Raw genomic sequence first — 26,595 nt, 5'->3', positions numbered from 1 at the left:
AGGCTGCTTCTTGTCACTCTGAGCCTTATAGAAATGTATCAGAGTAGGAGACAATCCCTGAGCAGGAGCTGCTTGTAAATTTCAATTGTAGGATCTAGCAAACTAACAGGCTCTGTTACCCAAACCATCAACTTTCTTGCTCAGCAGTTCTACCATTATTTGCTCTGGGATTTTTCTTTTGTCACTTACAAGTCCATCAAGCCTGTTTTCTGGACTGCTGGTAGTGAGAAGAGAGCTCTTTTTCGAGTGCTGCTAAACTCCCCATCCCTGAAAGTGAAAGGATCCTCTTCTCTATTTCTCTTTTCCTTGCAGGACTTTGGGACTCATTGATGCACCCATTTCAGTGGTGTAACGGTGAGTAGCTGTGTGTGTGTGCGTGTGCTGGTTGTGTGTGTGTGCACGCAAAGTCTCCTTGTATTGAGAGAAAGTGGTTCCCCTCCCCACATGGACACCAGCTTTGCCCAAGTTCATTGTGTTACATTGGTGGGGCGGGAAGCTGTTCCTATTTATAAAGGCAGACTGACTCTATAACCAAAATCCAAAGATATTTTAAAGAGATAAAAAAGTCTGTCATTTCCTTAGAGATCCGGAGTGGGAGAGATCTGCTGAAGTATGTGAGATGCAAGCTCAGGCTTTGTTCCCACTTTCCTCTTTGTGTGTGTGTTTAAAGCTGGCCTTGCTGGTGATCCTTGATGAAGTCAAAGCAAGGTGAACCACTATCCAAAAGGGATTCATTTTTCCAGCTTTATTAAGTTTATATGTATATATTTCCCCCCTCACAGTGTTACATTTAATTATTCATGTCGATCTGAGATTTTTTTTTCCCCCTTCATCCATTTGTGACTGGAGTCGATAGTAAGAATTTGAATCTGGTTAATTTTAATATTGTTAAACAATTACTAGGCTTTGTTCAATACTAGCTGTGTGTATGAGCCAATTCATTCACACAGCTTCCATTAAAAACAAAGCTGAACTTAGTGTTGCTCTTGAAGCGTTTCGCTTCTGTTGTGGCTAATAGAGATCAGCAAACCTTTGGGATCCAGTTCCCCCAACCGCCAAATTACATTTGCTTATACTGCTGCTTTTTATTTTCCTTTACCAAAAAAAAAAAAGTATGGGGGGAGGATCTTAGTTGTCTTTAAATATCAAAGTACCTTTAATACAATTCTAAACAATTTTATAGAAATCTTTTCAGTGTATTTTTTATTTCTTTTCTGCTGTTCTCCTAGTCTGATTCCCGCCCCCCCGCATCTCTCTCTTTTTTTTCCTTTTTTCTTTTCTTGCAAGAGATGTTGTGGTTTTAATAGCTAGCAGATGGTAAATGCTCTTTGTATGTAATGTGGTTAATTATAAGAAGAATCCTTTCTTGGACCTACTCAGGCTGAGCTTGGATCAATTATTTCAAGAGGCTTTTGTTCTAAACCTAGTTTGCATTGCATTTCCCCCTCCCTTAATTGTATATAGTTTCATTAAATTTAACTAACACATGTCACATACACAGTCGATTGGCCATGTGCTTAAAGACAATGGAAGGGAAAAGGAAGGGGAGTGGGGAAGGGAATCAGTTTATTTCAAGCACTGTGAATCCTGCTTAGCTCCAGTGAATAGAAGCCAATTACTAAATTAATTTGCCATGTATTCATTTCTGATGCTGCTTATAATGAAAATCCCTCTTTCCAGGGGCCACAGAATGGGAATAAACCTGTTCAAAAAGGACTCAAGACAGGGCCTTGTATCTCCATTGTATTGTGCTAAACATACAAAAGGGACACAAAGACAAAATCAAGTATATTTGTGAGTTTTTTGTAAAAATAATAAAACCTTTTTTTATGACTAAGTAGTTCAAAATTGTACTGGGGATTCTATCATTAAGCCATAGTTGAGTAACAAAGGTCAGTTTATTTTAATTTCTGAAAGAGCTGCAGGCTTTGAAGTGAAATATAATGCAACCAGTGGCTTCCTCTTCTATAATACCTCTTCATATACTGCCTGTTCTCATGCAGCTTTGGGGACAGGAAGCCAATGATCTTGCCATATGTTGAGTGCTAACTTGTTCTGAATGCATGCATTCTCTTTAAAATAAGATACATATAAAGACATCAGAGAAAAATGTTCAAACCTGGGTGCATAAAGTTAGCCTCCTAAATCCGTATCTAGGCTCCTAAATAATAGAGATTGAGTAATAGAGGTTCTGAGCACCCCCAGCTCCATTGGCTTCAGAGGCTGTGAGTATGCTTGGAAACGCTGAAAACTAGACCACTCTTATTCAGGACTCTAAGCATGGATTTAGGAGACTAACCTTAGGCACCTTGCTTTGTGAATTTTGGGACTACTCACATGCTTAAAGTTAACCATGACCATAAGTGTTGGCAGGATTGGGGCCTTGGTGTGTTAAGCCTAAACCCGATAGACAAACTGACCTTTCACATAAATAAGGTTTGTTGAATATTTTGTAGCAGGTAGTGCATGCTACAGTTAAGTTTTGAGTTCCAACTTCCATTATTTATTTATAAGTATATCAAATATTCTGCTTCTTGTTGAACTATTTGCAGAATACTGAATTATATTTCTGTCACATAGAGAGATACCAGTGGGTAAATGCAAGTCAAATGAGCCACCTACCTGTCGAGCCACCTACTTGTCGCTTTATGTGGAGCAAGCCATGACCCCCGTTGTGGACTTCTGGTTTGGGGGAATGCATGTGTTTAGAAGTCTTCTAGCATCAGAGCAAGAACTGCAATGGATGTTGCATTCCATTTACAGATGCGAAGCGTGTACCTTTTTCATTGGGGGGGTGGGAGTGATGTTTATTTAATGACCTGCTGAGTTTCTGATTCATCTTATTAAACAGTAAGTGGGGTGAGGCTAGCTCAAAGGCCTGCACTTGCTCAAAGCCCTGATTCTGATCAGTGTGACTGGACCCTGGCATCTGTACTGATCCGGATGGGCCGTGAATGCAGACTCTTGCACCCAGCAAAGTCAATGGAAACCCGGCCATACCACTATAACTACAAACATAGGCCCCCAATCCTGCAATGGTTCTGCTGTCCATTTCTCATCCTCAGGCCTATACATGTTTGGGGCTAAAATCATTCTCACTGGGATTGCTCAGGAGTGAATCTGGCACTTAGACTCTGTATGATCTCATGTCTAAATCCGTGCTAGCAAATGCAAATCTTGTCCTTGACAAGTAACTTTGAAGGAACAGGGTCAAGTGCTGTTTTTTCTCCATTGTTTCCCTCTAAGAACCTCTTGGGAAAAAAAGAAAACTTCTCACCTGTGCTAACAAGTTTGGTCGCCTCTACCTCAGCAAACAATTTTTTATTTTTCAAAAAGACCTTGTGTTGCTTTTAAACTTTGATAATTAACATGGCTTGTCTCATTGCATTCTGGTTTGTGAGCCCAGGATCTGTCCACACAGCTCTGGGAAATAGATTAGATTGTTGCTGTCTGCTCATTGTTTTCGTTGTGGCCCCATACAAATGTAAGCTTTTCCTCAGCAAAATGGAGCAGTGGTTTCTACATCATGAGGGGAGCTTTCCTCATCAGAGGATGATTGGTTAAAAAACTTCAGATCTGTGTATACACAAACATGCACTATTTTGCTTAAACCGATACAAACCCCTACATGGATATTCTTATTTCAATTAAGAAGAGTTTTGTTAATTTAATCTTAACCTAAACCTGATCCCAATTGATTTAAAATAAACCTAAATAAATCACTCTTAAACTGAAATAGGAGTCCTACACAGGGGTTTGCACCAATTCATCTAAATTGCTTTTAAATTGGATTTATGTGAACCGACCCAGTTGTCCATGTGGACCAAGGTCTTTATCTAGGCTAGAATTTAAAGGCATGTTGTTTGAATTAGGAGGAGCCTCAGTGATTATTCGACTAGTTTAGCATGTGTTAAAACTTATGCTGCCTCATCTAGGCTACACTTTTAGAACTTTACCTAACATGCTCCAACAACACACCTTTAAAATCAGAGTCTAGATGAAGCCTAGTTTGCTGTTGGAAAGGGACACTACCTCCAAGTCTGGCTGGCTTTTCTAACTGGATCTCTTGGGTTCTACATGCCTGTTTTTAATGCTACCTGCAAAGTGGGTGCATTTAAAATTAGCTGTGTTGTGGCTGGAGAGCACGCTGGAGAGCAAGGTCCCATGCTTCCTTCAGAAGAAGAGTGGGGGATAATCACTAAGGTTTTATTCTTTTTCCTTTCTTCTCTTTCTCCTAAAATTTCCCACTGTTGCTATTGTAGATTCGACTGCCACTGCTAGTTCCAGTGAGAATTTTAGTTTAGAATCATGTGTTCCAACTACTGTGTCACTAATCCTGCTTGGAGCAGGTCTTGATGGCAAGGTGGTTAAGTGCCAGCTGCTAGTGGTGCCTTTTGCAAACTAGTATTCCCACTGCTGCTGCCACCAGTGGGAAATGTTTAGGAAAATAGTCAGTAGCCAGAGCACGATTCTCCTATGCTTGTCCCCAAACATGGGGCCAGACTGGAGCCAGAGAAATGTACTCCCAGAAGCAGAGATTCTGTGCAAGGGTGTGTGTTTACGGGATGTCCAAACAGAAGAAAGGCAAGGTCCCATTTAGACTACACATTGGAACAATGTTCATATCAGGTCCCCTGACTCAGTTAGAACTAGTGTAGGAGAAGGCCTGCTGGGAAGCTCACTCTGACACCATTAATACTTAAGAACTCTCTGAGGTCCACTGGGCTTCATAAATAAGAAGCCAGGCACTACTATTATTATATGGACTGTCCTTGCATAGCTCACCCTGTCTTTCTATGCATATAATCAAGATTCCCTGTAGTTGGCTTTCCTTTCTCTTTTCTCTCATGTTTTGAGTCCTGCTCTAGGCACACTTATTTATGATGGGGATTTTCCACCCATTATAAATGGGTGATCAATTAACTACTCAAGATGCTTGCTTATAAGTCCAGATCATCTTTAGATGACTAGTGATAACCTGCCATACAACGAGGCTGCTTGCAACTGCCCCAGGTGTTTGTTTTTCATTGTCCAGATGCAAAAAAAACCCTTTAAAGTCACCGATTTCAGGGTTCAAGGCAAGAGAAGCCACGAGCTGGGAATTTAATTCCCCCTCCCCCCCCCCGAGCCAGAGGGGAGTCCAAACTCTTTGAAGTCTGTCTGGAAGCATGGCAACAGGAGCTGAACACATGGCCTGATGTCACTTGCCGGAGACCACACAGTGAGTCCATGACAGATCAGAGACTTGAACCCAGATCACCTGCTTTCTAGTCTAGTGATGAAACCATATCCTTTCTCTGAGTCGCTAATAGATCTCAGATTGCCAGAGAGAAAGACTTCATATAACTGGGTAGCAAATTGTGTCTGAAAATCTTTGTGCAGAGACACAGCTAGAGTTTAGTGGTTAGCACTTTGCAATAGGTGCTAAAAATAGCTCACTGCTTCAAAGTAGACTTCTCCTGGGTTGTGTACTTTTATTTTTTTTATCCTATTTCTTATGTATGCCTGGCCCATTATTACCATCATTAGTCATCACTTTTTTGTATCCAGTAACAGCTGTTCCACTGCCTGCATCCCAAATGAGGACTCTAAGTTAAATATGGCAGCAATGGATACCACCATTGTGTCATTATTTTTAAGGTGATTTAATGATGTTTTGATCATTTCTGAGTAGTTTTGTTCAGAACAGTGAGAAGAGACCACTTCTCTCCAATCTCTTTTCCTGTCCCTGATGATCTGGAGATTAGGATGCTGGCAAATGTGGAGTATTGCTCTATTCCAGTATGGCAAGAGAAGGAATACAGGACTTTGTGGGCCTATGATCTTTTTCAGTCCAACAGGAAGTGGCATAGGAGACTAGATAGATCATGTATTTTCTTCTGATACAAAAAGAGGCAGGATATTGAGTTAGATGGGCCTGTCCCCATATCATAAATGCTGTTGCCTATTGTAGTGGACCAGATCATTAATCTATACAGTATCCTGTCCCCTCCCATACAGGAACAGACCACTGGTCCATACAGTCAAGTACCCTGCCTCCTGTCATACCAGATTTGATCACTGCTCCATCAGGTTCAGTGAATACCCAATGCTTCAAAACAGTGCAAAAAAGATGCCCTATAAAGCTCTTAGCTAGCAGTACACAGAGGTGATGGTATGTGGAGTTTCATTCCTGACTCCTGGAAGGATCAGTTTACACCCTGAAGCATGAACTTTGACAGCCCTTGTCTTGATTTGTATAATTACAAATTTCAGTACCAGACATATAATTATCCATCCAGCTATAGTATTTGGCTCTGACCCTCCCTGAAGCAGTAATGTGAGTAGGGGTTGCAGAATCTGGCCTTTGAAGGTAAGATCTTTAGGATAGGAACCTTGTGTTCATGTGTTTACAAGCATGGTGCACGCTTACTGTGCTACAGAACTAATAAATACCTCCTATTGGGCCATGTCTGGGACTTCAAATGAGAAGAGCTGAATGTTGTTGAATAACTACTATTTATTAATTAATAATACTTCCATAGCACTTTTCATCCCAGGATTGTCCAACGCTTTATAACTGTTGATTACATAACCCCACAATCCTCCTCCACAGATAGGAAAGCAGCATCATCCCTATTTAATGGATGGATAAAACAAGAGGTGAAGTGCCATGCCCAAGTTCATACAGTGAATGCGTAGAAAAACGGGAGTAGATTCCAAGGGTGACAGCCTGGTTTCACTGAAGTCAGCTGCCATTTTGCCATTGAATTCAAGGGGGCCAGGATTTCACTTCAGCAGCTCCGGCTTCCAATCGCCATCTGTACTCACATTCCCTCCAAGAGATAGAATTAGAACTCAGGAGACCCAGCTCCCAGACCCCTCCCTATTCACTGGACCTCCTGCTTTGCTCCTATGGGAGTCTGGTTAGGAGGGAGATGGTCCTGCTTTAGGAGTATGCAAAGCATCTCTCCTGTGACTTCCTTGCTCATGCACCACTGTCCACAACTCCACCAATTGCCCTGCCCCTCTCTGTTCCTAATGGCAAAGGGGAAATTTCACCTTGTTACCAGAAGCTCCGGGGAGGGAAGGAGGATTTAATTGGCTGTAATTAAAGCCTTAAGTGTTTCTCTAGGAGGATTTTAATGAGATTCAGCAGACCAGAGACACGGGGTGCTGGAGCGGAAAAGGGAGAGGAAAAGGCACTTGAGAACACAGATGGGGCCTCAGTTCAGAGACTGCTTTCCTTTTAAATTCCTATTTGAGCATGATCTAAAGTGAAATCAAAGCTCCCCTTTTCATTAAGTCAGCATTATTTTGATGTACAAAGACGGTGCCTTTTCATGGCAGAGTCTTGCTTTGCAACAGCTTCCTGGGGAGTCAGTCTGCACTGGCGTTGGTTTTTTTTCCCCCTGCATTCTTCTCTTTGTTTGAACTGCGTCTCTCTCCTCACTCCTTGAGATGGTTGGGTTTATAATCCCCTGCTTTACCATTACCCTCCTACCAGAGTCTGCTGTGCCCGTTTAGGACTCCAGGGCTGATGCCTCTGGAATAGTAGCTGTGATTTTGCCATTGGCTCTAGTCCCAAATTAAGATGCATCCCTGGTGGGTCCTGTGAGTTTCCAAAACCTAAGGAACAAGCTTATGATGTAGAGAAGTAAAATCCCACCCTACCCTCTAGCACCAGATGACCTGCAAGAGGAGTGCATTGGTGAGTGCGTCTGGGTACACATGGGCATATCGGGCCTAATTCAAAGCGCACTGAAGACAATTGACAAAAAAATCTCCTGATTTCAGTTGGTTTGGAGAAGGCCATTGAGTGTGTCACCACTTCAGACTTGGAAGCAGGAATCTAGTGAAGGATCTAGTCCAGGGGTAGGCATCTATGGCACGTGTGCTGAGGCGGCATGCAAGCTGATTTTCAGTGGCACTCACACTGGCCACTGGTCCGGGGGCCTCTGCATTTTAATTAATTTTAATGAAGCTTTTAAAACATTTGAAAAACCTTGTTTACTTACATACAACAGTAGTTTAGTTATATGATAGACTTATAGAAAGAGACCTTCTAAAATGTTAAAATATATTACTGGGATGTGAAACCTTAAATCAGAGTGAATAATGAAGACTCGGCACACCACTTCTGAAAGGTTGCTGACCTCTGATCTAGTCCATTTCAGTTTCTGGCTCTTGTGCGCTAGCACATGGCTGGAATGACGCATGCCAACTGTCCCTGTTTTTCAAGCATTTTTCTACTGTACCCTTACATTGGACTAGGAAGGGAGTTTGTGTATTTCTACGGAGATAGAGAGTATGCGCTTGTCTTTCTTCCAAATGCCTGGCTTCCTGGCTGTGGTGCTTTTAGTCCAAGATGCTGGAGGAGGATGATCATTTTGATTAAAATCAGTTCCCCTTGGGACTGAGAAAAGCATAGATCAAAAGCAAACAGACCGTGTCCCCTTTGATCCTCTTTTGACAGCACCTATAACAGAGATGTACTCACCATGCTGCAGAACTGCATTGTAGCGTCTCCACTGTTGATGCAAAACTAAGGCCTTCTCTACACAAGAGGTTTGCATTGATTCTAGACATTTGTGTAGCTGCACCAGGGTGAACCATTCGTATAGACAAGCAAAGCTGCTGTTTAGCTTATAAACTCTTTGGGATATGGGCTGTCTCTTTTTTGTTCTGTTTGTACAGCACCTAGCATGGTGGAGCCCAGGTCTATGACTGGGCTCACTAGGCATTGCTGCAATACAGATAACAATTAACAATAATATTTGCATGGTGCTGCTAATCTTTACTTGGAACTAAAGTGAGTTGCATCAGTGCAAACTGGCTTTTAGCAGTTTATCCCATCTAAGCTGGGGGGTTTCACCAGCTCCTGAAATCAGGGCAAGTCTCCAGTGCAGACAAACCCAAAGATTGACTTGCGGAACTGAAATCTCTGGCCCTGGGGGTCAGGAGAAACGTGCTAAGAACGATGTCACAGTAAGAATCCCATTGAAGTAGAACAAAGGTGGCCTTCAGCTAAGGCAATCCCCAAGGAGCCCTAACAAGTCTCAAGTCTCCCAAGGGAAGATCTCTGGGAGATAAAGGCATTGCATTGAAGATGTGGCAATGGTCATAAAAGAGACTTTGTAAAGAGGATATAGCAAGGCTATGTCTTCTCTCTCTCTCTCTCTCTCTCTCTCTCTCACTCACAGCTCCAGAGCAGGGTCCTTCACTCTACAAGCCACAATAAAGTTTCTGCAGTTGGACTGGATCCTCTCTAGTGGATGCATGGGTCAGAACAAGACTCCAGTTTGCTCTCCTGTGACTGTGTTGGGCCCATAGGACTAATGGGAGTGGAAGCATGCTTTGAGGCAGTGAAGTCAGCAGTGTGGACTCAGACTAACAGGGAGCAGAGAGATGCTGTAGGAGCAGAGGCCATTCGTACACAGACTATGTCTGCACTTAGGCTTGGCAGAATTTGATGTTTATTTGTTTACAATTTTGACAGATAATAATCAATGGCTGATTTTTAAGCCTTTTTTTACCCATTTTAAATGTTCACAATTGGGGGGAATTATGGTGGGGGGGTGCCAGACCATTATTTAATGACTGTAGATGTTAAGATTCAAAACGTTAAAACTTTATAAACTGTTAAAACATAAATTGTCAACCCCACATGCCAAAATATACAAAGTAAATCTCTTTAAGTCAACTCTGACCCATTTTTACTATTCATTCACTAGTCCATTGGTAAACAGCCTAATTCAAAAGTCTAGGTCACTGGATTTTAACAAAGTAAGAAAATCCTGTTTATCTGAATTTGTATTATTATTGATGGAAATAATTTTTCTTTGGTTTGCATGTGTGCAATGAAATCAGTGTTTACCGATTTTTAAACAAATCGAATCCTTCCAAACCTGTGCACACCGCAAAAAAGGCGTGTTCTTAACTCGGGTTAGCTAATTCAGGTTAAAATAGCAGTGGAGACATGACAACTCAGATTAGCAACTCAGGATCAACTCCAGGTTGCCCTATAGGCTTAACTTGAACTGGTATACTGGTAAACTTGAATACTGCATACAGATATACTGGTAAATTTGAATACTGCATACAGATGCAGTCTCCTCATCTCAGAAAAGATATACTGGCATTAGAAAAGGTTCAGAGACGGACAATTAAATAATTAGGGGTTTGGAACAGGTCCCATATGAGGAGCGATTAAAGAGGCTAGGACTTTTCAACTTGGAAAAAAGGAGACTAAGGGGGGATATGATAGAGGTACAAATCGAGAGTGGTGTGGAGAAAGTGAATAAAGAAAAGTTATTTACTTGTTCCCATAATATAAGAACTAGGAGTCACCAAATGAAATGAATGGGCAGCAGGTTTAAAACAAATAAAAGGAAGTTCTTCACACAGCACAGAGTCAACCTGTGGAACTCCTTGCCTGAGGAGATTGTGAAGGCTAGGTATAGCGGGATGGTCACCCACTCCTTCCCTAAGGGCTTAAAAGCTAGCCCTTGGAGAGTGCTGGGGCTGGGAGCCTTAAGATGGGCTGATTGGGAGGCAGACTCAGCTATGGCCATGCCCCAGATTCAGCTGGCCCTATAAAGGCAGGGAAGCCAGGGGCAGACACACACTCTGTCTCTGTGTTCAGAGCTTTACTAGGTACCTGGAGGAGAACAGGGTTGGGGGCAGGCCTGGTGAGTCCTATTAGGTACTGGGGTTGCAAAGGGGCAGCCCACGAGCAGGCAAAGGCAGCAGGTCCAACCCTCCTTGCCTATGATGAGTGGCTGATATACTGCAGTCTGCCCCAGTGAACGGGAGCTAAGTGGTGACTGGCAGTAGCCAAGACTGAGGCAAGGTGGGGATAGGGGGTGGGAGTTCCCCTGGGAGGGGAGACCCTGAGATTGGGGGTTACTGCCAGAGGGGCAGCACCCTAGAGAAAGGGGCACCGGGGTCCTGGGAGGGACATGGGGCCAGTGGTGAGGCGGATCACTGGCCTGCAGAGGGTGCTCCAATGGCTGGAGAGCTAATTCCCAACAGAGACCAGCAGGAGGTGCCGCAGGGGTGAGTCCACTCACTTACACTAGGACTATAACAGGGTTTAAAAGAGAACTAGATAAACTCATACAGATAAGTCCAATAATGGCTATTAGCCAGGATAGGTAAGGAATGGTGTCCTTAGCCTCTGTTTGTCAGAGGGTGGAGATGGATGGCAGGAGAGAAATCACTTGATCATTACCTGTTAGGTTCACTCCCTCTGGGACACCTGGCGTTGGTCACTGTTGATAGACAGGATACTGGGCTGGATGGACCCCTTGGTCTGACCCGGTATGGCTATTCTTATGTTCTTATGGTAATCTGCTTTGCTGTGTCTTCACTACTATTCACTATCCCAAATTAAGAACACCCCTCCTTTTGCAGTATACCCCTCCTCTTAGTCACTTTCTTCTGCATAGCTACCCATTATGGTGCATGATGTGCCTGAGGAGAATCCAAGGGGGATCTGTTCAGTGCCTGGAGCCTGGATTAGTCAGGTTCCCTTCCTTCCCACTAAGGATTAAAGCCATAACTATAGTGTGATGGCCAACACCCCAGGAACCGAAAGGGGATCTCCAAAGCTAGAAGCACCAGTCTTTACATCTTCAGTTAAAGAGCCAGGCTATCTAGCTAGGGGATATAACAAGAGAAGACTACAACAAATGCTGCAGTGGGTTACAATTGTGCTGTCTGCCACAAGCAGAGAATTTGGGAAGGGAAAGTTGCATTTCTCTAAGAAGGGTAAATTTGATCATCTTCCATTTTCTCTCTTCCATTCTTCATTCTAAAGGCTGTTTCTCTCTCCCCAAAGGATGCTTCTGTGGTTTGGGGCTGATTTATACCAATAAATCGTGCACAATGCCTCCCATCACCTTCCAGGATCTACCGCTGAATATCTACATGGTCATTTTCGGCACCGGCATCTTTGTCTTTGTGCTCAGCCTCATCTTCTGCTGCTACTTCATCAGGTGAGCTAGGGACCCAATGGGCTCTGCATGCATGTGGCATGGAGGATACAGGGGAGCCTATCAGCTGACCTCAGGGCTCCAGCCTGGGAAAGTTTCACCCCAGCTGCTTTTTGGGAGGTCTAAGGACACTAGTGTCCAGGGGACCAATTGGAATTTTTTTAGGTGAAAGCTGAGAGTCTCATATAATCACATGACTCCAGGAGCTGGATCTTGAAGAAAATCCTGAGACTTGTGATAAAATCCATGATAGTTGGCAACCCTGACTCAGACTAACTTACCCTTGTTTTAAAAAGAGGAGTACTTGTGGCATCTTAATGACTAACAAATTTATTTGAGCATAAGCTTTTTAAGAACTCACATAAAGAATCCTAGCAACCTCAGACTCTCACTGATCGCTGAGCCTAGTGGGATCCCACTGGGGTGAATCCCAGACAAACCCACTGAACAGCCCCACTATATTTTATACGTATAATACAAAGATCTATATGTTCCTTTCACTTTCTGCTTGGCTACAACAAATGCCTTAAATGTTGCCTTAGCAAATTTTTCCTCCAGCACACACACACATACAGGAGTTTGTTGTTGTAGGGTTGCTTATGAGGGCTGGGCTGTTGCAACTGTTTTTTTTTTTTTCTTTAAAGAGCCCTCAAATGTGTGGTTTGAATAAGACAAGTGAAGAGCTTCATGGGCTTTGCAGACCTTTGTGAGAGGGGAAGTACACCATTGGTTCTGCTGACCTCCAAGTCCCTTTAAGGAAACAGAATGAACAAGCTTCCCATTGCAAATTATAATTGGAGGCTGTCATATACCTCATTCATACTGCAATCATACAATCATTCTACCACAGTGCTTTTTAGTAGTGACACCTTAAAAAGATAACCATCCCTCCTTCCCCCCATACGCCCTGTAATCTGCTGGGGACCATTTGCCAAGAGCAGTCTCTCCCCATCAAGGAGCAAACAATCAACTGCTTGCCAGGCGCAGAGCTGATTTGTGTTTGGGATTACAGAGCCAGGGAAAGAGGAAGAGATCTGCTGCAAACCTGACCCCTGTGTTGACACGCACCAGGGGAATTCGCAGATGGCATCATCAGAGGATCTGGGACTATTTTTAGAAGCTTTGACTAGCCTCCCAGAAGCTGCCTGTCGCCTCCATTCCTAGTCTGAGATTTATTATTTTTATTAAACCTATTAGAATAATTTCATCTCTTCTGTGTCGCTAGAGCTCATCCATCTGCCTTGAGCTTCACAGCTGGTCATGGTCACAAATCCATGAGCATTATCCCCATGTTTACCCAGGCCAGGCACTGTTGGGAAAACTCTCCACTGGAGAGGGATGGAGTTTGGGATGAGGGCTGGGAGAGGACAGAGTGAAAATAATCTGGCAGGATTGAGGGGTTTTTTGCCCCAGCAAATCAAGTATCAAAAGCAACTTCTGAGCAGCCATTTCCCTTCCGCATTTGGAGGCTTCAGCTGTCATCTGACACCTGGTCCCTCCATGTGTCACCTTTTGGAACAGCAGCTGTTAATTGGCCCAGCACAGTATACTCTATATGTACCATGCATAGGGCTATAAGTTAGCAGCTTCTCCTGCTTGAAATAAAGCCCTCCCCTCCCCCCGAGTAATACGTTGGGGAGACAGCAGAAGGGAAGGGGCGTTTTCCAGTGTTAGAGACTACCAGGCAAACTCACGGACAGAACAGCATGGACAAAGGCTGGGTTCGTGGTCTCTGTCCAGGCCTGGGAATCAAAGACATCTGGGTTCTTTTCTGGACTTTGCCACTGTTAGACCTTGGGTAAGTTATTTAGGCCATTCCCCCCCAAAAAAGCAGCCTCTGATTTTAGGTGCCCCCATTTTGGCAGCCTATTAAGCCGCTCTGTGCTGGCAAAAATGGGACAAGGAACTTGCCCCCTTCTTCGCCTGCTGTCGTACCTACACCCAGGGTAACAACAGCAGAAGCTGGAATGTAGGCGGCCTTGGGCATTTTCAGCACCATGTTGTCTAGCCTTGCTCTGAGCAAACTGCTTGCCGCTGCCTCTGCTGTTTATTTCCGTAGCCTGCTGGGAACTATTGCCAAGAGCACTCGCCCGTTTCCCTAAGGAGCAAACAATTGACTCCCTGCAAGGGCTCCAAGCCAAGCCAGGATCCTGGTCTCCACAGGGCTCCATCTAAGTAAGGGACTGGGACTGAGCAGAGCAGGAAGTGGCAGGAAGGCAGGGGGTATTATTCAGGTGACCGAGCTAGACTGATGCATTGTTTACAGGGGAAGGGGGGAGGATGTGTCTTTTCATTACCCTTCCCTGTTGAAGAAGGCTATTTTTAAACTCTCGAGTTTAGCAGCAACTGGGATGTCTAGAAAAGTTCCAGTGGATTGGGAAAAATTGAATTCATTACCCCACTGCAGGGCCCACCCAGCTCTGCTAATGCACTTCACTTCTGCCCGGCAGCAGCCCCTAATGTTCCAGTCCTGAGACCTTGTCCAGCTTGCCTTTGCACCTTTATCCTGATCTGCAGCCCTTCCATCATGCTGTTGCCATCCTGGGATCCCCCCTCAGCTTCTCCAGCTCTGCTAGTGCCCCTCAGCCGTGCAATTGTAATTTGCTGCATGGGATGGATCTGAAAGAGTTTGTCCTTTGCAAGGGAACTATCAAACCTTCAGGAAACCCAGAGGTCCCTGATAGGAGAGGGGGAGTCAGTCCCCTCCCAGTACCCTGTGACCTAACTCTGCAGCCTTTGGCAGAGGAATATCTGCCTTTTTGCCATGTCCCATAGCTTGTGGATTCTGCAGTGGGATCTTCTGCAGCTGCCTCTCACACGCTCAGATCTGATGCCCCACGCTACCAGAGAGACTGCTGTGGATACAGTACCCTGGCCTGGTTCTAGCTCATGCCAAGCGGCCGTTCAGTGCCCTGCTCTGGAAACAACTTCTCCCCCACCCTCTGCTGCTCCCTTGCTCCAGTGATTTAGTTAATATTATTAATTAAAAAAAATAAGCTGTTGGGTCTGGAGGAGGCACTCAGTGACCTGGGTTTTTTACAGCTTGGAATAATGAGACTGGTTGTCTTTTTGGCTTGCGTGCGTGGGGGCAGTGAGGAGGCAGGCTGCCCAGGAAATTGTTCTGGTTGATAGTAAGCCATTCCTGCAGCTGTTACTCCACTCCTGTTTACAGCACATAAAGGATGCTCTGTGTGTGTGAGGGGCCCTTCTCAGGCCTCTGCTGTCTAACATTCACTCAGAGGCTGGGAGTGAACTGAGATTCTGAGAGAGAGAGATGACTACAGTGAGAGGCACCACAGAGATAAATGTACATCCTCATGCGAGCCCCAGCCCCCAGCTTACCAGTCATACACACAGGAGATGGCTCAGTAAGAACCCCACAGCATTTTGCTTTTCCACACCCATGTGTAACGCACTGGCAAAATATGTGCTGTGTTCCATCCCTCCACCCCATGTCTGAGCCACTAGAGGATAACAGCCTACAACTGCTACCCACTAAATTATTCCTTTAGCCTGTGCTGGATGGCATTGGGTTCAAGCCCTGCTGTTGACCATGGGGAGGGGTGGCTGTTGCACATGTAGGGATGTGGGGGTTTATTTTCATTTTGTCAGCGGTGATTATTCAGCACGTGGAGGCCAGGACAAGCCACATAGTCCTGGCTTCTGTTTCCAGTTAGAGCAGTGGATGGGTGATCCTGTCACTCTGGCTCCCTGAACAGCTTGAGGAAAGCAGCTTCACTGACTTCCTGGGTTCAAAGGAGGACTGCAGATGTGGGCAATGCACTATGGCTGAAGAGCAATGAGAAAGCTCTGGGTGGCCAACTGTGAGGTAACCCAGTCCAGTTGTAATACAAACAGGTGCGAAACAGAATCTTGTGGAGGACCAGGTGCTGCATCCGGTCCTGTCTCGTGGAGAGTAAAATCCCTCTCCATAAATCAAAGCAAGAGAGGAACACATGGGAAAATAAAACTAAAATAAAAATAAAAGTTTCTGTGTAAGCTAGGAGGAGCTCTTTGTCCTTATGGGGCTGGGGCACGTGTCTTATCTGGCCCTATCACACATTCTCACCCACCCACCCTCCATCCTTTCTTTCAGGGTGTCTATAAACCAGGTCCTCCCCAACCATAGCTGGGCACAGCAGGCAAACAGCTTGCAAGATGCTGGCAGTGCTCAGGGAAGAGAAGCACAGATTATAGACACAGCTCAGTTGCTGGGGTAACAGATTTCCCAGGCTCCTGCGATGCTCAGCATAGATAGCAGAAGGGTATTCCTCAGCCAAGAGGCTTTTCCATGAGTGCTTCATAGCGGTGGGACCGGGAGTGATGTTTCCTGAGCCTGGGGTGCAGGAGAAACGAACAAAGCCATCTGTTGCCTGCACGGGGTCAGGAATCTCTTTTGTCACCACCCTGTATAATGTCCCACTGGAGTTTTGGGAAAGTGCTGTCTCCCCCTTCCCTGCTCCCTCATCAGACCGAGGTTGGACCAGGCCGAGCTGCTGTTGATGGGTCAGTGGAACTCTGGAAATACAGTGCTTCCTGGAACACTCACGACTTCCTAAGTGAAACAATTGCAGCCGCAGGCTGCATGATCTTATCGGGCCCCATCCTCTGATTCCTGCTGGTATTTCGGGAGACGCTGTGCTCTGTTTAGCAATGAACTTGCTGCCTTTGGACAACAGCAGACTAGTGTCCTGAATAAATACCCTCCCTGCAGCAGTGTGTGCCAGCTGCTTTCACTTGCAGAGGAGTGAAGGGAGGGAGGTTGTCTCAGTTTCATTTGGATCATGGACAGGCCTGGCATAATGGTCCAAGCACAAATCTGGGAGCTGGGTATGCATGAATTCTAGTCCCACCTCAGAAATGGCTTCTTGTCTGTGACCTTGGACAAGACACTAAGATCAAAATTCTCCAAAACAACCATTGTCTTCAGCAGTCTGTTATCAGCTCTAACAGCTCTAGCTGAAGTCAATGGAAGATGCAGGTGCTCAGTGTGTCAGAAAGGCACACGACATCTCAAACTGGGGTCCCCAACATGGGAACTCCACAAATCAGAGGAACCTTTTGAAAATCTGTGTCCAGCTTTATCAAAAGAGCTGGGTTCCCATTATGAATGCTCCACACTCTACGACACCCATATGTCTCACTGTTCCTACCTGATGCTTCTTCCCTTAGAGCGGTTATTAAGTACCAGGGTGAATGTCTGAAGCACTTCAGAAATGCTACTTAATTGTTAAATATGAATGCTGAAAATCTGATGTGATTTTTTAAACTGATTTAAAGAAATGTAGAAATTCTTTTTAAAATATAGTGTCAGTGAAAAGTTCTGGGCTGACTGCCCTAGAGTCCCTTATGAAAAGGCCCATTCACTTTGACTGCAATGTATTTTGTACTATGAATAAATCTCTGTGGGTTGGTGTCCCTTAATAATAAGCTTTGTCCTATAGTTTTCATATAATTGCCCTTTATTTCCTTGGTCGCCCTTCCAGGAGGAGCTGGAAGAAGGGAGCTCATTCTCCTTGGCTTATTCAGTCCTTGGCTTCTCTGCTGAAACCAGAAGCAAGGGGGCCATTTAGTGAGAAACAGGCAGTGTTTCTTTTTGATAAAGGCACCTCTCAGATATAAACTGGACAAAGATCACCTCTTAGAGGATCCCAAAGAGCCTTCAGGAGGTGATGACTTTCAGTTGCTGATGGTCATGATTGTCTCTAATTCTATCCAATTATAGACCTTCAAACCAAGCTCCCCTCATGCAGTTAAGTCAGATTTGCATCGACAATATAGCTCAGCAGAGAAAGCAAACTCGTCTCCGCCCTTCTCATTGTCCTGCTCAGGCTTTGATGACCTTTCCTGGTCCTCTCCAACTGAAAATTCCCATATCCCACAGGATCACTGGAATCAAATGAAGGGCAGAGTAAAGGTGGTTTGAGTGTGATCTTGGACCCACTCCTCAAAGGTATTTAAGCATCTGACTCCCAAAATCAATGGGAGTCAAGCACCTAAATATCTCTGAGGATTTGTGTCTGAGGGGGGATGGATGGTGTGTGTCTGTAGAGATTTCTGTGTGAGAAGATGTATGTAGGCTTTACAATGCATTTCCTTAGTTTTATGAGCTTGAGTTTTGCATTTGAGTCCCTTATCAGCCTCAACCGGCTTTCATAAAGCGTGTTTTATGACAGAATATATTATTTTTCCTTCACCAGCAAACTTCGGCATCAGGCACAGAGTGAAAGATTTGGATACAAGGAGGTAAAGTGTGGCTAATTTCTAAATATTTCTGTATGGTTTCACAGCAGGCCTGTGATATTTACAAGCATGTAGATTAGTGCCAGTGAGGGGAGGGAGTTGTGAGCCATTCACTTTTCTATGAGGAACTGGACTGACACCTAAAAAAGCCATCGATGGAACTAACTTGAGGTCAGTGCTGACCCAGAGCTGGATTTGAATGGATAGCTCGACGATGATTTCTAGAGGCATGGTCTCAATGCCGCTCTATTGTTCACAAGAGAGTGAAATTCACCCCTGCGCAGTAGACCAGTGCAGGACCTGTGAGTTTACCTACCAGGCCTTCAGAGTAGAGACACAAGTGGTGCATAGGACCTGAGAACCTACAGAGAACAGTGCTGAGGCATGGCTGTGTATTGGGTCTGACGGGGAATGCCCAGGGTGGTTTAGTGCTGGGCTGTCAGCTTTGAGAATGCCACTGAACTGAATAAAGAGCCAAAGCAAAGCCAGTGCTGGGGAAAAGCCAGTCGGGATTACAATGGGAATCATATACAATAGGGGAATAGGTCCCGGGCAGTCAGCGGCTGCCCTCTGCAGGGGAAAGACCAACCACTGCAGAGGCTCTTTGTCCAAGGTCAAATGTCCCAAAGGATTTTATTTGTGGGGAGGAGAGGGAAGGACTATCAGTGCTGGCTGAAGTCAGGAATGGCGTGGTCACATACAGGGCAGGCCTCTCCACAGAGTTCTGCCAATGCCCCTCAATCCTGATTTGCAGCTCTCTGACATTCCAGCCCGGAGTCTTAGTGCTCCTAAGTCCTTGCCTTTCTGTTCCACAATGGGGCTTCCCACACACCGCTCTGTCGATGCACTTCAGTCCTGACCTGCTGCTTGCCATGCTCTCCCAGTCCTGGGGTTATCCAGAGTCGATTTGTGTGCCAGTTATTAGTTAGCACTGCTACTGCTTGTGCGCTGCCTGCTGTCTGGATAAACAGAGGCCTTCTGTCTCCAGCACTGTCAGGCTGACAACTTTCACAAGCACAACATTTGCTTAGTTAAAAATAACCCCCGTCATTCTGATAACTGCTTCTGATCCTCATCTGCTTGCTTCTTTTCCTTTTTCTCCCACAGGTGGTCTTGAAAGGTGATGCCAGGAAGTTAAATTTGCATGGGGTAAGGACAGCCTCCACTCTGATTTTTACCCTGAACTTTGAGAGCAGGCCTCATGGGATTGCTGCCCCCCCCCCCCGAGCCTCTTTTCCTTCTGCTTTTGTTACCTGAAGGATAAGAGAGGGGTCCAGCAGGACCTGAGTCCTCATGCTGCTTTCGCTGCCTAGGAGCAGATGCCTTTTAACAAAACTCGTATCTTGTAACAAGATGGGGTTTTGAAGTCAGATGAACATTCACAAGCCCAGAGCACTCAGCTTACCCACCTGGAACTACCACTGACTCAGTGTGTGACCCTGCATAAGGCCTGTGTCACGATGAGATGCTTTTTGAGGGTAACTTGGGTGGCTCTGGGAAACAGAGATGCTAGGTAGGCCCCTACCTGTGCAGATGCAGCCTGTATCAGTGAACAGCTCCCCTTCCGAGGGCAGTTTATTGGCTGTGTGAAATGAGCTCCCGAGGGAGCAAAAGACAAGCGGTGCTCGTGATAGTGTGAGGCTGGTTCTGTCTGGGATCTCTGGTGCCTGTGGGTGTGATGCTTTGTTCTCCAGGCTCATTCCTCCCCTCCCCTCCTCTCTGTCTCCCCACAGCAGACCTGTGCCGTCTGCCTGGAAGACTTTAAAGTGAAAGATGAGCTGGGAGTGTTGCCATGCCAACATGCCTTCCACAGAAAGTGAGTAGCTGCCAAGGACAGCCCAGAGCCTGCTCCATGCCCCCAGCTTGGCACGAGGCCCAGCGTTCAGTTATGCCTCTCATGCCCTTGATTGGAGAGAGGCCCGGCCTATGCCTCATACAGCTCCTGGGTGGTAAGAGGCCCCATGTCTGGTCCTTTCCCCTCTCAGGATGGCAAAGATGCCCAGAGCAGCTCTAAACAAGCTGGATAATAATGTGCACAAGTCACCTGGCTACACTCCTTTGCCTTCTAGCCATATGCTAAGCCATCTGGGGAGCTAGGACAGGCTTACTCCCATCAATAAGCTTCAGCTTTGGGGATTCACATCTTGGTTGGGTGTAAACTGGCCAGGAATAAATTTAGTCTGGACATGAGAAGATGGTTTCTAGCCACCAGAGGAGCGAGGCTCTGGACCACCCTCCTACTAGGAGCAGTGGGGATAAACAGTGGGGGGCTTGTTTTAAGATGTTGGTAAATTTGAATGGGATTACATGGTAGGGTTGCCTGCGATAGCAAAGGACTGGACTTTGAAGACATGGGGGGGTCCCGTACAGGCCTTAGGACTGAGTTCCTAAATCAGCACTTGATTTCTGCAGCCCCCTCCGCTGCATGAGCGGGCAGGGCTGCCCAGAGGATTCAAGGGGTCTGGGGCAAAGCAATTTCAGGAGCCCCTTCCATAAAAAAAGTTGCAATACTATAGAATACTATATTCTTGTGGGGGCCCCTGTGGGGCCTGGGGCAAATTGCCCCACTTCCCCCACCCCCCGGGCAGCCCTGTGAGCGGAAGTAGGGAATCCAGACTCCAGGAAGGGACAGATTCCCCGTTGGAACATAGATTCACTGCTGCATCCATAGCATTCCCGTCTCTATGCAAAGGCTGTGTTCAGAGAGAAGCACTGTCTAGAGAAGGGTGAGGTGGGAGATCTGCTTGGGATTGTCCCACTCCTGAGCGCCAGGGAGGGACAGAGGTAAAGCTCTCTCCTTCCGCTGGAGCCTTCTCACGCTCACATGCTTTGGGATCCCTGGATGAGGCGGCCGGGCATCAGAGTAACATACAGAAGCATGTTGATAAGCAAGGGAGAGAATGGGAGGTGTGTGGACAGCTGGGCATAGAGAGGAGAAATGACTCTCTTCCCATCTGGGTGGGTGGGTGTGTGCCAGGTGCAGGAACCTGCTGGGTTGTGTGGGCCCATGACATCACACTTGGGAGGGCAGGAGTGAGGAGGGTAATGGGCTCAGGGAGCTGGGGAAGGACATGTTTGTCCTAAATTCACCCCCTCCATCTCTCTGTTTCTTGGCTGCAGGTGTCTAGTGAAATGGCTGGAGGTTCGCTGCGTCTGTCCCATGTGCAACAAGCCCATCACAGGCCCCACGGAGCCCCACCAAGGCATTGGGACACTCCTGGATGAGTTGGTGTGAGGGCCTCTTTTCTCTCCCATGAAGCCAAACAGCCATCCAGACAGACCATTTCCTGGTGATCTCTGCACTTAACCCCTCCACCCACCTCCCCTGGGGATTGCTAAGCAGCCTGTGATACCTCCTGCCATGGGCATATGGCCCCCTCATAACACTTGGGACAGATCCACTGCCATTAGTGCAGGAGGAAAACAAGCTGCGTCCCCCGTGAAGCACACAGAGGAGGAGGTGTTGGCCCAACTCTGGGGTCATTGGGACCTGAGCGTCAAACTGCTGATGCATGAAGGGCCTGGGAAACTTAATTGTGCCCCTTCCTAGCTAATCTTGCAGGGACGTCTGATATCTTGGCACCAGGCATCTGAAACTGGATATTCCTTGCAGAAACCACCCAGTTCAGGGTGGGAAGCAAGACAGGAGCCTCACCCCCAACCCCACGGGGACTGTGGTTCAAACCCATCTACCACTGCTGTTCTTAATAGGTTTACTATAACCCTCTTTCAAAACCCGAACTTACGTTTAGGGCCTTAACTCTTCCATAGGTCCCTTGTAAAGGCCAAAGCTTTAGCTCTGCTACAGCCAGCCAGGTATTGTCCCCTGACTGCTGGAACCATAGCGCTGATTCTTATCTATGGCCCATTGATGGGATCTCTTTGTCTTAAAAAAGAATAGTCAGTGTTTACATAGGGCCTGAACAAAAACAGAAGCTGCAGAGGGCATGTCATAACTGATTAGATCCTGCTGGCAGAGCTGGACTGTTGCAAGAGTGGGAGCGGTGTTTAGGGAACCACAGCGGAGGGGCAGGGGAATGCCCCATGTTGGACATTAATATTCCTTTCTTGTATCAGGCTAGCAAGACCTTTTAGCAGCTGATGGAGATAGTTTGGAGATGTTTCAAATACAAAGCAGGTTTTTCTTTTGAATTATTTTTAATTTAAACTTGGAGGCTGTTTTTTTTTTTATTTTGTTTTTAAAGTCACCTCTCAGAATTTCCTTCCAGCTCAGAGACTGTGCAAATTAGTAAAAGCACTCTGAGATATTCTGTTTTGTACCTTGAAAGTGAACTGTCACTGTCTGCATAAGGCAGAAAGTTTGGGGAGAGGGAGGGGCTGATGGGTGGAAAATCCAGTCTGGATTCCCCCACCTCCTCCTCCCTATGTTGCCCTGTAAATAATATTTTTGTATGTATTACTTTCCTGACTGTCTCAGGCTTCCTACACACTCCCGAGGATGGGGGATGTACAGTTTTATGTAAAACAATAATTAAACTGAAGGCATCTTAGGCTAAATTGTGAATATTTGTTTCTAGCAAGGGGTATCTACCAGTAAATTCTCAAAGCACAAAGAAATGTATTTTCTTAGGGGACACACACAAAGATGTGTGATTGGAGGGTGCTCCAAAAACATTAACGCTGGAACTGGAACTAAGCCTAGGAATATTTCAGAGTGTTGAGGGAATCAAATTAAGAAGTTGGAATGGAGCAGAGAGTGATCAGCACAAGAAACCGGGAATCAGGGTTCAGGGGTTCTGTTTCTAGCTCTACCTCTACTACTAGATCTTGGGCAATCCACAACCTTTTTATGTCCGTTTCTTCTTCTGTAAACTGGCAATAATACTTATCTCACAGGGGCACATGAAGTACAATTTGTTAATTGCATTGAGTTTGCAGATGGGAGGTGCTTTACGAAAGCCAAGTATTATCCTCCTGTATTTTATTGGTTTTGGTGGTTGTAGCAACAGGGGTAAGTAACAATAAGGTACACTGCTGTAGGGCTCTTGATGTATTTACCATCATGTCATATAGATCTGCTCTAAGCAGCATTAAATGACAGTGATCAACACACCCATAACCAGTTGTCTTCAGGAGCAGCCCCACACTAGTGAGCAACTGGTGGGTCTGCATCATGGCTGGTGGCACCGAACATGGTTACCGTAGTAGTTCAGATGTTGAAAATAAGTTAACATCTAGAGCTGGTCAGGAACTTTTTAATGTTTTCACAATCGTTTTCACAAAAAAATTCCAATTTGTCAAAACGAAAATGGTTTGCAAAACTGTTGGATTTGACAAGGCACTTGACTCAAAAAAATTGTTTTTTTTTAAATTGAGATTAATAAGATCTAAAATGGGACATTTAGACAAACTGAAATTTTCATTTTGAGTCAATTACTTTCCATTTAGAAATTTTAGTAAGATTACAATAAAAGTCAAAAATTGAAATTAAATCTGTCAATTATTGAAATATTTTAACTGACCAGATCTAAAAAAGATTTTGGGGTTTCAGTTTGCAGAAATTTGAGATCGACTTTTTGTCCCAATTCAGCAGAAGAAAATTTTTCAAAATATTAGATTTTCATGGAACAGGAAAACGGTTTCCTGCCCAGCCCTATTAACATCTCCGTCACAGGTAAAACTTACTGCTGCAGGATATTTAATATCTTAGGATGATCTAGACATTAATTGGACATTTATATGAATAAAAGTTCATTGGATAAGATAGAGGTGTATAAAATCATGACTGGTTTGGAGAAGGTAAATAAGGAGGAGATGTTATTTATTCCTTCTCATAACACAAGAATTTGGAGTCAACAAATGAAATGAATAGGTAGCGGGTTTAAAACAAACAAAAGAAGTCTTTCTTCACACAACACACAGTCAACCTGTGGAACTCTTTGCCAGAGGATGTTGTGAAGGCCAAGACTATATAACAGGGTTCAAAAAAGAACTAGATAAGTTCATGGAGGATAGGTCCATCAATAACTATTAGCCAAGATGGGCAGGGATGATGTCCCTAGCCTCTGTTTGCCAAAAGCTGGGAATGGGCAACAGGGGATGGATTACTTGATGATTACCTATTCTGTTCATTCCTTCTGGGGCACCTGGCATTGGCCACTGTCAGAAGACAAGACACTAGGCTAGATAGACCTTTGGTCTGGCCGCTCTTATGTTCTTAAGATGCAGTGACAGTGGGATGGACAAAAATGCATGGGCTATTAATCCTCATTCTTCAGACCACAAGGTGAATACCACTAAGGATCAGGAAGAAAACAGTGTTTAAGCACAACTACTTATTTCCAGCCCCACCAAAGGATGTTTAAGTCTTGCAATTCATGAGCTTGCGTAGGTCATCTGCTCATACAGACATACACAAATATAGCCATAGCATGAGAAGAATGGAAGTGTAAAGGGACATCTCATCTGCCAGCCACCCAGTGAGTGTTATGTTTTGATCAAACAAAACTGTATTATTTCTCAGGAAGAACTGTTTCCTTGAACCATGCAATTAAAGCCTGACACATGCTTCTCTAGCTTTGAGTCCTTAAGCGTTTTTTGGGCCCTTTCTCTCAGGCTAGTAAAATCAGAGTTCAGTGGCTGATGGATAAATTGCAGGGACATAACATCTGTGCCGCTATCCCAGCTCTTCCTGTAGCAGCTCTGTATTCCATCTTTGTTCTCTGCGGGCCTGTGTGACAGGAGAGAACAAGGGAGTCATGGGGCAGAAATCATTTAGTCCTTGATGTACAAAGCATTCAAAATACAACTCTGTAAATTTATTGTTGTGAGATATCTGGCAATTTTAAGAACATTTGCTTCATACATTCCCTACTGCCATCTGTTGGTTGCAACAGGAAAGTCGCTCAACATCAGACACATGGAAGGAAATCCGGTCAGCTCAGAAACTACGCCATTTCCTTGGGATTTCTCAGTTGCCTTGCACGGTCCCAAAAACCTATCCAGTAATTAGATACTATAGTATTCCCCCTTACATCATCCATTGATATCAAAGCATCTCTATTGAGGAAAGTAAGTATTGTTATTTTCACTTTACATAAGGGAAACTTGGCTACAGAGAGGGAAAGTTACTTGCCCAGTCACAAGGCAGGTCATTGTGAGAGCCAGCAATAGAAGCTACCAATACAGAGTCACGGTAAAAATTTCAAAGTGCCTAAATCACAATTTGCTAAAATAAGTCACCTTTGAAAATGGAGTTTAGGCACTTTGAAGTTTTACACTTGGTCTGGTAGAGTGGAGGCAGGATTCCTGAGTTCTAGTCCCAACTCTGCAGCTGGCTTTTGAGACTTCGGCCAGGTCATGTCTCCTGTCTATAATAGTTTCATAATTAGCAAAGAAGAGTACATAGCCACCTACATAAAGTTTTGAAGTGAATAAGCAGAGACTGTGCTAATATATTATTTTCTGCTCTCACTTCACGGGAAACAAGGGGGAATTCTGTAAATTAAATAAAAAGATGAAGAGTGTCCTGATAAAATACGACTTCTTACCTCAAGGCATAGAGTTATTGTCAGCCCTAAAATGAATTCTGCAAATCCAGGGCATGATTTTTAAAAACAACTAGTCATTTTGTGCCCAAATGTAGGCATCCTAAATACACTTGATTTCCCCAAAAGTGATAAGCACTCACCCCCTGAAAATCAGCCCCTTTAAAGTATGTCAAGCTAGGTACCCAAAATTAGGAATCACACTTGAAAATATTGTGCAAAGAACACAATATACATACAAACAGCATTACCAGCAAAGAATATTTCTAGAGCACCCCCTAGCACCCAGGCCACACACACACAGAAACAAAATCGTATCAAAACCTTGCCTTTGTATAACATTTAACCATTGCAAACACAACTGTATTCAGGAGATCAATTTACAGTCTGCAAACCGACCTAAAACGAAACTAACAAAACACAGCAGACGCGTATACCCAACCTCACAACATAGCTTCCTTATTTTTCCCAAAACACCCCCACCCCGCAACACTCGCGGCCCCCAGGTTCTGGTCAGATGGGTACTGTGCCCCGTCGTAACAGAGAAGGACGGCACATATCACACAGCCGTGTGCAAACCCCATTCATCATGCTTTAGAACCAGAAGGATCAGCGCACGATCGCTGCGCTCGGGGGGGCCAAGCCACGCCAATGACATCCAAGTCAGGGCGAGCGGACCGCGCCCGGCCCCAGTCGAGCTGCCCCTGGATTCCCCTCCGCCCCCAACGAGACGCGACTTGTAGCCATACCCCGCTCCAGCTGGCCCTTATTTCCCATCTGGGCCGCCATTGAGAGGCAGGATCGGAGCCTGAGCCGCCGTCTCTTTACGCATGCTAATTTATGCAAATCTAGACCCCGCCTCCCCCTAC

The 26,595-nt window shown here is 45.2% G+C and overlaps 1 protein-coding gene and 1 non-coding gene across 2 annotated transcripts; one reads left to right on the top strand and one right to left on the bottom strand.

Moving 5' to 3' along the window:
- Window positions 1-34: 34 nt before the first annotated feature.
- Window positions 35-23,990, top strand: RNF122 (ring finger protein 122). Its single transcript, XM_030552138.1, has 6 exons — window positions 35-354; window positions 11,822-11,978; window positions 18,176-18,221; window positions 19,326-19,367; window positions 19,952-20,034; window positions 21,339-23,990. The coding sequence occupies exons 1-6, from the start codon at window positions 330-332 to the stop codon at window positions 21,451-21,453; spliced, it is 468 nt and encodes a 155-aa protein (XP_030407998.1). The 5' UTR covers window positions 35-329; the 3' UTR covers window positions 21,454-23,990.
- Window positions 23,991-26,237: 2,247 nt separating this feature from the next.
- On the bottom strand, window positions 26,238-26,336 carry LOC115647334. Its single transcript, XR_003999289.1, has one exon. It is a non-coding gene; the product is annotated as a small nucleolar RNA U13 (small nucleolar RNA).
- Between the last annotated feature and the right edge of the window lie 259 nt (window positions 26,337-26,595).

This window comes from Gopherus evgoodei, chromosome 2 (assembly GCF_007399415.2).
Source record: "Gopherus evgoodei ecotype Sinaloan lineage chromosome 2, rGopEvg1_v1.p, whole genome shotgun sequence".
Taxonomy (NCBI): Eukaryota; Metazoa; Chordata; order Testudines; family Testudinidae; genus Gopherus; species Gopherus evgoodei.
This window is presented reverse-complemented; position numbering and strand designations above follow the sequence as displayed.